The 15233-nt window shown below is 40.1% G+C and overlaps 1 protein-coding gene across 1 annotated transcript in view; it reads left to right on the forward strand.

Moving 5' to 3' along the window:
* Positions 1-15233, forward strand: part of GMPS (guanine monophosphate synthase) — a 792617-nt gene that overhangs the window by 763419 nt on the left and 13965 nt on the right. The window contains exons 7-12 of the mRNA XM_050778240.1: positions 2745-2938; positions 3168-3333; positions 6509-6660; positions 8088-8261; positions 11612-11717; positions 14836-14951. Of these exons, the coding sequence (XP_050634197.1) occupies positions 2745-2938; positions 3168-3333; positions 6509-6660; positions 8088-8261; positions 11612-11717; positions 14836-14951 (908 nt within the window). The remainder of the gene's footprint in view (positions 1-2744; positions 2939-3167; positions 3334-6508; positions 6661-8087; positions 8262-11611; positions 11718-14835; positions 14952-15233) is intronic.

Consider the following 15233-nt stretch of genomic DNA (forward strand, 5'->3'; position numbering starts at 1 on the left):
AGGTGAAGTTAGAGAAGTAGTTGGATGCCAGAACACAGGACCTTTTGGCCACTCCTATACTTTGGCTTTACTCATAGTGAGGTGGGGTTTTAAATGAAGGAGAGATGTGATCTAATTTCAGGATTAAGCTGTGATGAGGAGAAAAGATACAGGGTGAAAGAGAAGCAAGAAGACGAGCTAGGAATTTATTGTAGTAACCAGGAGAGAGACAGTGTTGTCAGGATCAAGATAGTAGTGATAGATGCAGGAGGAAGATAAACGGGGAGGGTACCTGGAGAATCTCCCACCAGCCTGCCTACTGGGAAAACAGGGTGGAGCCACAGGAAGTTCTCACCCTTTGCAGGAGGGAGGAGCCTGGCCTTTCCTGTTCCTGTGTGGTGACCTGGGATTCAATCTGTGAGATGGGGGCCTGTTAACAGGAAGCCTTCCACTTTGCTGAGAGATTTTTCCTTTTTTCTCAATAAATTCCATTACTTCTTACCTTTCAAAGTGTCTGCGTGCCTAACTTTTCCTGGTTATGGGAAAAGAACCCGGTTTTTTTTATAACAGTAGAAGAGGAAGTTGTTAGGACCAGGTTGACAGAGGTGGAAGTTGACAGGACTAGGGTAATAGAGGTAGACGTTGTTAGGAGTGATTGGATTCCACTGTTTTGAAGGGAGAGACACAAGATTTGCTGTTAGATTGAATATGGAGTGAGGAAGAAAAAGTAGAATCAAGTTTTAACTCCCAAGTTTTTTGGCCTGAGGAACCAAAAGGAAAATGTTTCTATTACCTGATTGGAAAGACCTCAGGAGTTTGAGTTTGCAATATTAAATTCAAGGTGCTGTATTAAACATCAAAACAAAGGTGCTGAGTAGGCAGTTGTATATGTGAGCCTGGACTTCAGAGGAGAAAACTGGACTGGAGGTATAAATTTGGGAGTCTACCGGCATACAGACAGAATTTTAAGGTGATGAGAGTGTGAGATCTCTCAATGTTTAGAAAAGAGATTTAAGGGCTGAGGACTGAGTAACTTCCATGTATAGAGATGGGCAAGATGGAGAGGAACCAGCAAAGGAGATTCAGAAGGAATAGACAGTAAAATAAGTAAACCAAGAGAGTGGTATCCTGAGAGCCAAATAAGGTGTGAAGTACTGTGGTATAGTAGAGTGAGTATGAGTTAGGGAGCCTGTCAGGCCTGATTTAGTTACTTAATTACCTGAGAATTCATACAAGTTTCTCGATATCTCAGAGCCATAAAATAGGGGTAACACATGCACATGTAAAATACCTAGCCTAACATCTATTGCCCCGTAGGTAATATTTGCTGGAAACACATTAGTCAAGTAGGTGAATATATATTTGTGGTTAATAGTAGTCAAGAAAGAAACAGTATATTCTGACAAGTCTGATATATGAGATTCTTTTAATATGAGAACTTGGTAGCTGTACAATGCATTTGAAAGCCATGTGCAACATGAGAACCAAAACTGAATTATCAATGCACTAGATAGACAAGGCAACTGAAGTAACTTGGGTGGAGAGGTGAGAATACTGTTAAATAATCTCTGTGTGGAACTTAATGTACCATCCTCTAGCCCATTAATTGCTGTGTCAAGAAAGACCTTTATAAAGAAAGGTTACAGCAATGTAGTTTTTGTCTTTGTTATGTATTTATTTTTCCTATAGCTAAAAATCCAGTGAGACATATCAGTTTTAACATTTATAGAGGAAGAAGGCTGTGTGCAGTGGCCCACACCCATAATCCCAGCACTTTGGGAGGCCAAGGCAGGAGGATTCCTTGAGCCCAGGAGTTCAGCAAGGCAACAGGATAAAACCCCATCTCTTCAAAATATTTAGAAATTAGCTGAGTGTGGTGGCACGCACCTGTCATTCCAGCTACTTAGGAGGCTGAGGTGAAAGGATCACTTGAGCCCAGGAGATCGAGACTATAGTGAGCTATGATTACGCCACTGCACTCCAGCCTGGGTGACAGAGCAGTAAATACCCTGCCTAAAAAATAAAATAGGCCAGGCTCGGTGGCTCACGCCTGTAATCCCAGCCCTTTGGGTGGCCGAGATGGATCACAAGGTCAGGAGATCAAGACCAGCCTGGCCAATATGGTGAAACCCCGTCTCTACTAAAAATATTTAAAAAATTAGCTGAGCGTGGTGGCAGGCACCTGTAGTCCCAGCTACTCGGGAGACTGAGGCAGAAGAATCGCTTGGACGTGGGAGGCAGAGGTGGCAGTGAGCCGAGATCGCACCACTGTACTACACCCTGGGCGACAGAGTGAGACTCCGTCTCAAAACAAAACAAAACAAAACAAAAAAACAAATAAAATAAAATAAAATAAAATAAAATTGGCTGGGAGCAGTGGCTCATGCCTGTAATCCTAGCATTTGGGAGGCTGAGGCAGGTGGATCACTTGAGGCCAGGAGTTCGAGGCCACCTGGCCAACATATTGAAACCCCATCTGTACTAGAAATACAAAAAATTAGCTGGGTGTGGTGGCACACATCTGTAATGCCAGCTGCTTGGGAGCCTGCGGCATGAGAATTGTTTGAACCCAGGAGGCGGAGGTTGCAGTGAGCCGAGATCATGCCATTGCACTCCAGCCTGGGTGACATAGTGAGACTCTGTCTCAAAAAAAAAAAAAAAAATTTAAACCATAGAGGCAGAGATTGTGAGAAATTAATTGTGGTTATTGCTTGAGTCTTTTCAGCATGAAAAAATTTTAATTTGTGACTATTTTCTCTATAAAGGTATAGCAAATGAATCTAAAAAATTATATGGAGCACAGTTCCACCCTGAAGTTGGCCTTACAGAAAATGGAAAAGTAATACTGAAGAATTTCCTTTATGATATAGCTGGGTGCAGTGGAACCTTCACGGTGCAGAACAGAGAACTTGAGTGCATTCGAGAGATCAAAGAGAGAGTAGGCACGTCAAAAGTTTTGGTAAGCAATTTATTATCTAGAAGTCTACAAATTTATATCAATAATGGTGGAATCCAGGAGCTAGAGTCCTCAACACAGCCCTTAAATGTTCTATAATTTTAGAGTGTTTTTCCAGTCACCATACATATCTTTGATATAAATAGCGCTTTTAGGTAACGATTTAAGCTGATAGTGTTTATTTTCTTTTTTGCTTGTTTTGCTTAGTTTGATTTTTCATTTTACCCCGTAGGTTTTACTCAGTGGTGGAGTAGACTCAACAGTTTGTACAGCTTTGCTAAATCGTGCTTTGAACCAAGATCAAGTCATTGCTGTACACATTGATAATGGCTTTATGAGAAAACGAGAAAGCCAGTCTGTTGAAGAGGCCCTCAAAAAGCTTGGAATTCAGGTCAAAGGTATTGAAGAACCCCAGAAAAGTTAACTTACATGTTAGGACTTGTGTAATCAAATCTAGTCTTACGGTTTAAGTGAGCACAATTACAGTTTTCTCAGTATGCCAAGGTTGAAAATGCTTTTCATTTTTACAATTACCTCTGGTGTAAGAGAGGTCTCAGTATAAATTTTTAAACTATTGATTCTGCTAATTTTATACATAGATTGATAAGTTAACATTTTCCAGCTACTGTTCAGTTCTCTTCTAGTCATTCGCTATTAAAATTATCTTATCCTGGCCAGGCGCGGTGGCTCACGCCTGTAATCCCAGCACTTAGGGAGATCAAGGTGGGTGGCTCACCTGAGGTCAAGAGTTTGAGACCAGCCTGGCCAACATGATGAAACCCCATCTCTACTAAAAATACAAGGAATTAGCCAGGCTTGGTGGTGGGCGCCTGTGATCCCAGCTACTCGAGAGACTGAGGCAGGAGAATCTCTGGAACCTGGGAGCTGGAGGTTACAGTGAGCAGAGATCATGCTGCTGCACTCCAGCCTGGGCAACAAGAGCGAAATTCCATCTCAAAAAAAAGAAAAAGAAATTATCTTTTCCCACTCTATTTCATGATATTTATATAGCACGAGGCTACCCAAACCCTCCTCAGGTGTGGATATACAGATTATTTTGCAAACAGGAAAGCTTATTGTGGGAGAGGTGAAGATTCTATAGTTACTTTTTTTTTTTTTTAAAGGGCCTCTAATAAATTTCTTAGTCCTTAATAACATTTACTTTTGTAGATACCTTTTATACTTTTTAAAAACAAGGTGCAATTGATAGTTATAATGAAATGAGGTCAGTAGTTTAATGATACAAGTTATTGTACATATTATTGAATTAATTGGAATTGATACCAAAAGTCTGAATAAAATGAAGACTTGTAGGTAAGCATGATGTGAATATGAATCTATTTCTTTGAAACTTCTCTAAAATAACAGTAAAATCATAAAACAGTGTAATACCATAAGGACGAGGGATAGAGAAGATGATAGCAGACAGATGCTTTCAATAAAATGTTGGGAAGTAGAAAGCAGATGGGTAGAGGTGGATTTTCTCTGTTTAAGCTAGGGAGGTCTCTCCCAGCATCCTGGGAAGGTCCCCAATGGTATCTTCACATGGTCATATGTTTTTGTGAAATTTGCAAGTAAGATATTTTGATAATTTGTAGTTGTTTATTTTCTTTCAACTCTAACTTGTTCTCTGTTAGGTGGTGCTGGAATGGCCGTGGGCATTTTGAGATCAGGCTAAGACAAAGATGAGCTGGGGATGTGCTTAGTATGGGTTTAGAGGTATATATGTGATTTGCAATTATTTCTGTGTATAGTTAAGTACTTGGTAGCCATCCCAGTATAACTTAAGATTTTTAATATCTTATTTGTTCTGTTTCTTGAAGGAGGCCTTCAAATTGTAAAACTTGGATCTGTCCCTGGTAACTGACATAGCAGAATGAAGGAATTCACAACCTTGGGGTGGGGTGGGAAGGAAGCCAACAAAAAGCAAGCTGATTTGTGCTGTAGACTTCTGAGGAGGCTCAGGAATTTGAATCATTGGGTTCTTTTTGGGTCATTGGTCTCTGGGTTAGCCTAAAATGGATTAAATATCTGAGAAGCAGATCCTTTTCCTTAGCACAGGAGCAAACTGCACTCTCCTTCCCCATCAGAACACTGTGGATATATTCTCTAGAAAGGCTAAACAAGAGAGGTTCTGGACTTGAGCCTACTAATACCAGGCATAGTTGAGGGTGGAGGTAAGACTCTACATTAAGAACAGGATGAAGTAAAAGTCTCTATCCTGAATGGCAACTCCCTTTTGCTACCACTTCTTCTGTTCAACTGCCAGAATGCCAATAGGCAGGAGAGTAGATACGTCTTCTCTGGATAGTTGACCAGGTTCAGGAAAGACCTACAAATTCACTGGGTTTTCCACAATGAAATAGCAAGCTGCCCTGTCATCTTACAGTGAAGGCCTCCAGTAGCTAAGTTTTATTAGCAAATAGAGATCTTAGTCAGTTTTTAGTTTCCTGTCGTTAAATAAAAAGCCAAGGATTGTTAAACGTGTGTTCATAAATATCAGTTTTACAAGACACTAGTGTGTGATTCCAAACGACTTTGATTCTGTTTAGGAACCAGTGCTTTTGATTCCTTTGGGGCTATGCTTCTTGCTGTGGCGTTTGCTTGTTGCTCTGATGAAGCACTGAACAGAGGGAAAATAATCAGCATAATTTTATTTTTTTTTTTGTGGAGTCTTGTTCTGTTGCCCATGCCAGAATGCAGTGGCACGACTTCAGCTCACTGCAACCTCTGCCTCCGAGGTTTAACCAATTCTCTTGCCTCAGCCTCCGAGTAGCTGGGATTACAGACATGTGCTACTACACCCAGCTAATTTTTGTGTTTTTAATAGAGATGTGGTTTTGCCATTTTGGCCAGGCTGGTCTCACATTCGTGACCTCAAGTGATCCACCCAACTTGACCTCCCAAAGTGTTGGTATTACAGGCATGAGCCACCGTGCCAGTCCTAATCAGCATAATTTGTGATGTCATGGCCCTAGATCTAAATGCCAGGAGATTCTCACAGAAACAACATTTAATGAGTGCCTGTATCTGAATTCTTTTACTCAGGATGTATTGATAGTTTTTTTTTTTTTTTTTTTAATTATTTATTTATTTATTTTTTTTTTTGAGATGGAGTCTCGCTCTGTCGCCCAGGCTGGATTGCGGTGGCATGATCTCGGCTCACTGCAAGCTCCGCCTCCTGGGTTCACGCCATTCTCCTGCCTCAGCCTCCCCAGTAGCTGGGACTACAGGTGCCCGCCACCACACCTGGCTAACTTTTTTGTATTTTTAGTAGAGATGGGATTTCACCATGTTAGCCAGGATGGTCTCGATCTCCTGAGCTCGTGATCTGCCTGCCTCGGCCTCCCAAAGTGCTGGGATTACAGGTGTGAGCCATCAGGCCTGGCCAGTAATTCTTGAACATTGATAGTTTATTGAAATTTGTAGGCAGATTTAGGGGAGATCAAAGGAACCATGGACTGTTCTTCAGCCTGGAAAAGAAATAAACTTTTCTTTCTGTAGTTTGACTTGTTATTTTTGATTAAAAAAACATGTTATACCAATTTCAAATGCTTCTCCCCTTTCCTCTAGTGATAAATGCTGCTCATTCTTTCTACAATGGAACAACAACCCTACCAATATCAGATGAAGATAGAACCCCACGGAAAAGAATTAGCAAAACGTTAAATATGACCACAAGTCCTGAAGAGAAAAGAAAAATCATTGGGGATACTTTTGTTAAGGTACCTTTGTTTTTAATATCCTCAACATGTACTGTTTTTGATGTGAATCTTTGTGTTTGTTTTTCCTTGTCACTATATCAAATAACCAAATTTGCTAATTTTTTCCTTTTTCTTATGTGGCTGAGAGTTTTACTGTATATTGTCATTATATTGACCAGTAGAAACTGTTTTATGTTTGTTTGTTTGTTTGTTTTATGAGACGGAGTCTCGATGTGTCACCAGGCTGGGCTGGAGTGCAGTGGCACAATCTCGGCTCACTGCAACCTCTTCCTCCTGGGTTCAAGTGATGATTCTCCTGCCTCAGCCTCCTGAGTAGCTGGGAGTACAGGTGTGCACCATCATGCCCAGCTAACTTTTGTACTTTTAGTAGAGACGGGGTTTCACCATGTTGACCAGGATGGTCTTGATCTCCTGACCTCATGATCCGCCCGCCTCAGCCTCCCAAACTTCTGGGATTACAGGTGTGAGCCACCATGCCCAGCCAACTGTTTTATGTTTTAATAAACATGTTTGCTTACATTGCCAGACTGTTATTTTAACTTTTTAAGAATAGATGTCTTCAGCTGATCATAGACTTTAATTCATTGGTTATCTCAATGGCTAATTTCAAGCTCTTGAATGGAATGTTCACATACCTATGTTTTGTTTTTTGGAGGCGGAGTTTTGCTCTTTGTCACCCAGGCTGGAGTACAATGGAGCGATCTCGGTTCACTGCAACCTCTGCCTCCTGGGTTCAGGCGATTCTCCTGCCTCAGCCTCTGGAGTAGCTGGGATTACAGGCATGCACCACTATGCCCAGCTATTTATTTTTATTTTTTATTTTTTTTGAGATGGAATCTCGCTCTGCCTCCGAGGCTGGAGTGCAGTGGCGCAATCTCTGTTCACTGCAAATTTCGCCTCCAGAGTTCAAGCGATTCTCCTGCCTCAGCCTCCTGAGTAGCTGGGATTATAGGCGTGTGCCACCACGCTTGGCTAATTTTTGTATTTTTAGTAGAGACGGGGTTTCACCATGTTGGTCAGGCTGGTCTCAAACTCCTGACCTCATGATCCACCTGCCTTGTCCTCCCAAAGTGCTGTGATTACAGGCGTGAGCCACCATGCATGGCTGCTAATTTTGTATATTTAGTAGAGATGGGGTTTCATCATGTTGGCCAGGCTGGTCTCGAACTCCTGGCCTCAAGTGATGCGCTCCACTCAGCCTCCCAAAGTGCTGGGATTACAGGCATGAGCCACTGTGCTCGGCCTCACGTACCTTTTTGAATCATGTTAAAGGACACGTTCATAAAGGAGTTTATTTTGGGGCTTGGTGGATTTTATTTTCTGGTCAGTATTTCTAAAGGACTCTAGGAGATTTAGCTGAAAGTATAAACTTTTGCTTTTAAAAAAATTTTTCTCTTACAAGGCTGTTTTACTCCTGTTGATTATAGATTGCCAATGAAGTAATTGGGGAAATGAACTTGAAACCAGAGGAGGTTTTCCTTGCCCAAGGTACTTTACGGCCTGATCTAATTGAAAGTGCATCCCTTGTTGCAAGTGGCAAAGCTGAACTCATCAAAACCCATCACAATGACACAGAGCTCATCAGAAAGTTGAGAGAGGAGGTAAAAGTTTATGAGAACTTTTTCATACAGTAGATACATGGAAGGTCTCCCTTTCTTCCTTCCTCTTCCCTCCTATTATTTACAGAGTTGCACAGCCATCACCACATCTAATTTTAGAACATTTTCATTACCCTAAAAAGGAACCTTATACCCATTAGCAGTCACTCCTTGTTCTACCTGTTGTCATTGTCATCCTGCCCCCACTCCCCAGCTCTTCCTTTCCTCCTTTCTTGCCAGCCCTAGGCAATTACCAACCAATAATTTATTTCTGTCTCTATAGATTTTCTTATTTTGGACATTTTATATACATGGAATTGTACAATATGTGGTCTTTTTTTTTTTTTTTTGAGACGGAGTCTCGCCCTGTCACCCAGGCCGGAGTGCAGTGGCGCGATCTGGGCTCACTGCAAGCTCTGCCTCCTGGTTTCATGCCATTCTCCTGCCTCAGCCTCCCGAGTAGCTGGGACTATAGGCGCCCGCCACCACGCCCAGCTAATTTTTTTGTATTTTTAGTACAGGCGGGGTTTCACTGCGTTAGTCATGATGGTCTCGATATCCTGACCTCATGATCTGCCCGCCTCGGCCTCCCAAAGTGCTGGAATTACAGGCGTGACCCACTGCGCCCAGCCAATATGTGGTCTTTTATGACTAGCTTCTTTTACTTACCGTAATGTTTTCAAGGTTCATCCATGTTGCTGAATGTATCAGAACTTTATTCCTATTGCCAGATAATATTCCATCTTATGGGTATAATGCATTGTATTTATCCATTGATCAGTTGATAGGCTTTTGGGTTATTTCTACTTTTTGGCTGTTGTAAATAATGCTGCTATGAATACTGGTCATAAGTTTTTGTGGATATGTGTTTTTATTTATTTTGGTATATGCCTGGGAGTGGAATTGTTAGGTCTTAAGGTTTAACATTTTGATTAATTGCCAAACTATTATTTGAAATGACGATACAATTTTACATTCCCACTAGAAACGTATGAGATTAAAATTTTTCCACATCCTCACCAAGACTTGTTGTTATCTCTTTTCTTATTGTAAAAAACACAAAATCACATAACATAAAGTTTACCATCTTAACTCTGTTTTGTGTTTATTTTTTTTTAAGACAGAGTCTCACTCTATTGCCCAGGCTGGAGAGCAGTCATGTGACCTTGGCTCACAGCAACCTCTGCCTCCTGGTTCAAGCAATTCTCCTGCCTCAGCCTCCCAAGTAGCTGGGATTACAGGCGTGTGCCACCAGGCCTGGCTAATTTTGTATTTTTAGTAGAGATGGGGTTTCACTATGTTGGCCAGGCTGGTCTTGAACTCCTGGCCTCAGGTGATCCACCCACCTCTGCCTCCCAAAGTACTGGGATTACAGGTGCGAGCCACTGCGTCCAGCCTCATCTTAACTATTTTAAAGTATAAGGTTCAGTAGTGTTAGGTGTATTCACATTGTTGTAAAACAGATCTTCAGAACTTTTCATCTTGCAAAACAAACTCTATACCGTTAAAAAACAACTCTCCCTTTTTTCTGGCCCCCACCCTCTGGTAACCACCATTCTGCTTTCTGTTTCTATGTTTCACTACTTTAAATACCTCTTATAGGTGAATCATACAGTATTGCCTTTTTGTGACTTGCTTATTTCACTTAGCATAATGTCCTTAAGGTTCATTCATGTTGTAGCATGTGACAGAATTTCCTTCTTTTTTAAGACTGAATAATGGGCCAGGTGCAGTGGCTCATGCCTAGTGCTTTGGGAGGCTGAGGCGGGTGGATCAGCTGAGGTCAGGAGTTCGAGACCAGCTGGTCAACACAGTGAAACCCTGTCTTTACTAAGAATACAAAAATTAGCCAGGCGTGGTGGTGGGCATCTGTAATGCCAGCTACTTGGGAGGCTGAGGCAGGAGAATTGCTTGAACCCTGGAGGTTCAAGATTGCCAAGATTGCCATTGCACTCTAGCCTGGGCATTAAGAGTGAAACTCCATCTCAAAAACAAAAAAACAGACTGAGTAATATACTACTATAAGTATATACCACGTTTTGCTTATCCATTTTTGTTTATCTTTTGGATATATGCCCAGAATTGGGATTGTTGGATCATATGGTAGTTCTGTTTTTAATTTTTTTGAGGAAACTGTTGTCCATAGCAATTGCACCATTTTACAATCCAACCAAAAGTACGTAAGGACTCCAGTTTTTCCAAATGCTTACAATTTGTTATTTTCTATTTTTTTATGGATGTGTTATCTGACTTTAAAAAATTTTAGTCATCTGGCCCAGCACAGTGGCTCGTATCTGTGATCCCAGCACTTTGGGAGGCCAAGGCAGATGGATCACTTGAAGCCAGGAATTCGAGACCAGTCTGGCCAACATGGTGAAACCCTGTCTCTACTAAAAATACAAAAAAATTAGCCAGGTTTGGTGGTGCATGCCTGTAGTTCCAGCTACTCTGGAGGCTGAGGCAGGAGAATTGCTTGAACCTGGGAGGCAGAGGTTGCAGTGAGCCAAGATTGTGCCACTGCACTCCCACCTGAGCAACGGAGTGAGACTCCGTCTTAAAAAAAAGTAAATAAAAATGTTAGTCATCCTAGTGTATATGAAGTGGTGTTTTGATTTGCATTTCCCTAATAGCTCATGATGTTGAGCATTTTTCCATGTTCTTGCCTATTGGCCATTTGTGTATCTTGGAGAAATGTCTATTCATATCCTTTGTTCCCTTTTTAAAAAAAAAATTATTTTAAGTTCAAGGGTATAAGTGTAGTTACATAGGTAACTGTAACTTGTTACATAGGTAAACTTGTGTCATAGGGGTTTGTTATACAGATTATTTCATCACCCAGGTATTAAGCCTAGTACCCATTAGCTTTGCTTATTTTTTAATTGACTTATTGATCTTTTTATTACTGAGTTGTAAATGTTCTTTATATATTCTGGTTACAAATCTTTTATCAGATATATGATTTGCAAATGTTTTCTCTAGTTCTGTGAGTTGTCTTTTCATTTTCTCAGTGATAGTATTTGGAGAATTTTAATTTTGGAACACTAGTATATTTTCTAATTGCTTTGTGTTCTAATGAGAACTAGATCAGAGATGATGGATTGATTTACCCTGATTTACTTATATCTAAAAAGTTTATGTTTAAAATGTGCTTCAAAGAGAAATAATAGCACTAAAATATTCATCTAATTCCTTATAGGCATTTAGGAATAAATACTTTAAAAGATGCATTTTTAATAATAATCTGTTAGTGTTAAGAGAAATGGTAACAGGAAAAGCCAATAATTTATTACCCTTTGTTTGTCATGTCATCTTGGTTACTAATTTGTATTGGTTGGCTTCTTTCCTCCCTGTAGGGAAAAGTAATAGAACCTCTGAAAGATTTTCATAAAGATGAAGTGAGAATTTTGGGCAGAGAACTTGGACTTCCAGAAGAGTTAGTTTCCAGGCATCCATTTCCAGGTAAAAATTAGAATTGAATTTTGTTTGATTCATCTTTTTTTTTTTTTTTTTTTTTGAGACAGAGTCTCGCTCTGTCACCCAGGCTGTAGTGCAGTGGCGCGATCTCGGCTCACTGCAAGCTCCACCTTCCGGGTTCACGCCATTCTCCTGCCTCAGCCTCTCGAGTAGCTAGAACTACAGGTGCCCACCACCATGCCCGGCTAATTTTTTTTTGTATTTTAGTAGAGACAGGGTTTCACCGTGTTAGCCAGGATGGTCTCAATATCCTGACCTCGTGATCTGCCCACCTCGGCCTCCCAAAGTGCTGGGATTACAGGCGTGAGCCACTGCGCCCGGCCTGATTCATCTTTAGACCTTCATGTTGAAGAAAAATAAATTCATACAATTCTGAAATAATCTGTCATCTCAGGGAATATGTAACATGAGAGAAAGGAAAGGATGGTTAGGGAATAATTGAAATCTTTTAAGTATCTACTGTATTTACTTCATTTTATTAAATACTCATTTTCCATTGTCTTTGCATTTCAGTGTTACATTATCCTTGGGAGTTTGGCATCTGTTGTTGCCATCAGATGAGAAAACCAAGACATAAAGATATTTTAATAACATTGCCACACAGTCCTAGTAGTAGAGCTAGGATTTGTTATATTCTTTGTACCATACCATAGTCTTTTCCATGGAAGATGTGAGGATTTAAACTTAGCTCTTTAAAATCCTTGTCCTATGTCTGACTTGTTTGAATGGATGAACCACTTCTTCTTGGCACAATGTAACTAATTCCTGAACAAATAATACTCCATTTGCTGTCATATAGAAAAAAATTAGAGGTGATACTTGTTTAAAGTTAGGACTGCAGGTCTTAACCTGTTTTTGTTACTATTTCTTGAGAGGTTGGGCAAGTCTGTACCTCAGGTTCTAGCTCACTGTAATAGTGATTAGGGGATGATTTGGGAGAATGACCTAATCGAATTGAAAAACAGAATAATAGCCAACATTTCTTGAGTACTCTATGTGCTAGGCACTCTGCTAAATACTTTTATTGTCTTATTTAATCTTCACAGTGGAAACTAGTATTATCCTGTTTTACAGATGAAGAAACTTAGGGAAAGCAACTAATTTGCCAAAAGTTATGCAGATTGAAAGGAGTGGAGCCAGAATTATATCCCCAATAATTTTTAGCTCTGAGTTTATACTCTTAATGATCATATTGCCTCCATAAACAGCTTTACAAATGTGTAACCTATGTGGTGATTAGCACTTGTTCTCAAATCTAGTAATCAGATTGAGATCTTTAGTCCCTAACCTGCATGCTGGCAAAGAATGGTCTGTGGACTGGCGTGTGGCTCATGCCTGTACCCCTGAGTCTACTAAAAATACAAAAGTTATCCAGGTGTGGTGGCAGGCACCTGTAATTCCAGCTACTCGGGAGAGTAAGGCAGGAGAATCGCTTGAACCCAGGAGGCGGAGGTTGCTGTGAGCCGAGATTATACCACGGCACTCCAACCTCGGCAACAGAGCACGACTCCATCTTGAAAAAAAAAAAACATGGTCTGTGAATGTAATGGAGGGAAGCCAAGTGTTCTATGTCCTTGGTCATTATTTCATCTAGACTCACTTGATGTTTTAAAAATCTACTTTGTATGTTGAGTTGTCTGTTATGTAAGATTTCATTAGCAAAAATTGTTTTGCTACTTTAAAAACTATCTTAAATATGCTGTTTATTCTAAAGGTAAAGAATGGACTAGGAAATTAATGGACATAGCTGAGGTTTTGCCTACAACTAGGCATCTCAAGTGATGCCTCTTCTGTTGTAGTAAAGCAGCAGAATCCCGTTTTTCATACGTCTGTGCACACCTTGTGTTTTTACGAACTTTTAAGTATTTCGTAAAACGGAAGTCGAGTGCAGTGACTCATGCCTGTAATTCCAGCACTTCAGGAAGCCTAGGCGGGCGGATCACTTGAGGTCAGGAGTTCCAGACCAGCCTGGCCAACGCAGTGAAACCCAGTCTCTACTAAAAATACAAGAAATTAGCTGGGCATGGTTGTGCATGCCTGTACTAGGTACTACTGGTGGCTGCTAGGGGAGGGTAAGGCAGGAGAATCTCTTGAACTCGGGAGGTGGAAGTTGCAGTGAGCTCAAATTGTGCCACTGCCCTTCAGCCTGGGTGATAGAATGAGAGTCTGTCAAAATAAAATAGAAATACTAGTTCACATTTTTTGGTATTAAAAACTCACATTATTTATTTGATTATGTATATATTTTAACAGTATAATACCATTCCTAAAATCAGATTGATAGTCGAAGTTGGATGATGAGTAAGGTGGTTAATTATACTGTTCTCTTTATGTATATGTTGGAAAATTCCCTTATTAAAAACTTTGAATAGATTGGCACATATGTTATAAACTAAAAATATTAACTGGATAATTTTGTGATACTTAATACATGGACTGTAAAAATAGGATAGGCCAAGTGCAGTCAGTGGCTCACGCCTATAATTCCAGCATTTCCAGAAGCTGAGCTTCTGGAGTTCAAGACCAGTCTGAACAGCATAGTGAAACCCCTGCCTTTACTGAAAAAATTAGCCAGGCACGGCTGCGTGTGCTTGTAATCCCAGCTATTTAGGAGGCTGAGGTGGGAGGACTGCTTGAGCTCAGGAATTTGACGCTGCAGTCAGCAATAATTGCACCACTGCACTCCAGCCTTGGTGACAGAGCAAGACTCTATCTCTTAAAAAGAGAGACAGGAATGATAGGGAGAGAATTAAACATGTTGTCTTATTTGAGCCTCACGATGGAAACTAGGATAGTATTATCCTGTTTTATAGATGAAGAAACTTAGGGACAGAGACTAACATGCCGAAAAGTAATGCAGACTAAAAAGTGTGCATAACTTAAATGTTGCGGCATTCTAAATGTTACAACATTTTTAGAATGTTGAAGCATTCTAAAGAATGCTGAGTTGAATGGGAAACTAATAGCTACACTTGGATACTTATGATGGCAGATGGATTTTAATTTTGGAAAGGTTTTATATTTTGAAAATAGTGGCATTTTTATATTAGATTTTTATATTGGAAATATAACATTAATGTTAAATACTTACTCTTACCTTTAGGTCCTGGCCTGGCAATCAGAGTTATATGTGCTGAAGAACCTTATATTTGTAAGGACTTTCCTGAAACCAACAATATTTTGAAAATAGTAGCTGATTTTTCTGCAAGTGTTAAAAAGGTAATATTTGATACAGCTAATCATTACAAGAAATTGAATGGATTCTTACTATATACCAGCATTTATAATTAATTTTTTAGGGTTTTATTATTTGAAAATTTGGAGCAATGTAACCTTTGAAATGACTGTGGAGAAAGTATTCCACGGATATTCTTATATATACATTTTTCCTTCCAGCAAAACAAGACTGGATATCCTGAGTCTCTAAAAATGTCAGATAAAGTATTTTAAAGCACTGTCTTATGTGTATTGCAAGAAAGTAAGGGAAATCCTTTGAGTCAG

Source organism: Macaca thibetana, chromosome 2, assembly GCF_024542745.1.
Source record: "Macaca thibetana thibetana isolate TM-01 chromosome 2, ASM2454274v1, whole genome shotgun sequence".
NCBI classification, from domain to species: Eukaryota; Metazoa; Chordata; class Mammalia; order Primates; family Cercopithecidae; genus Macaca; species Macaca thibetana.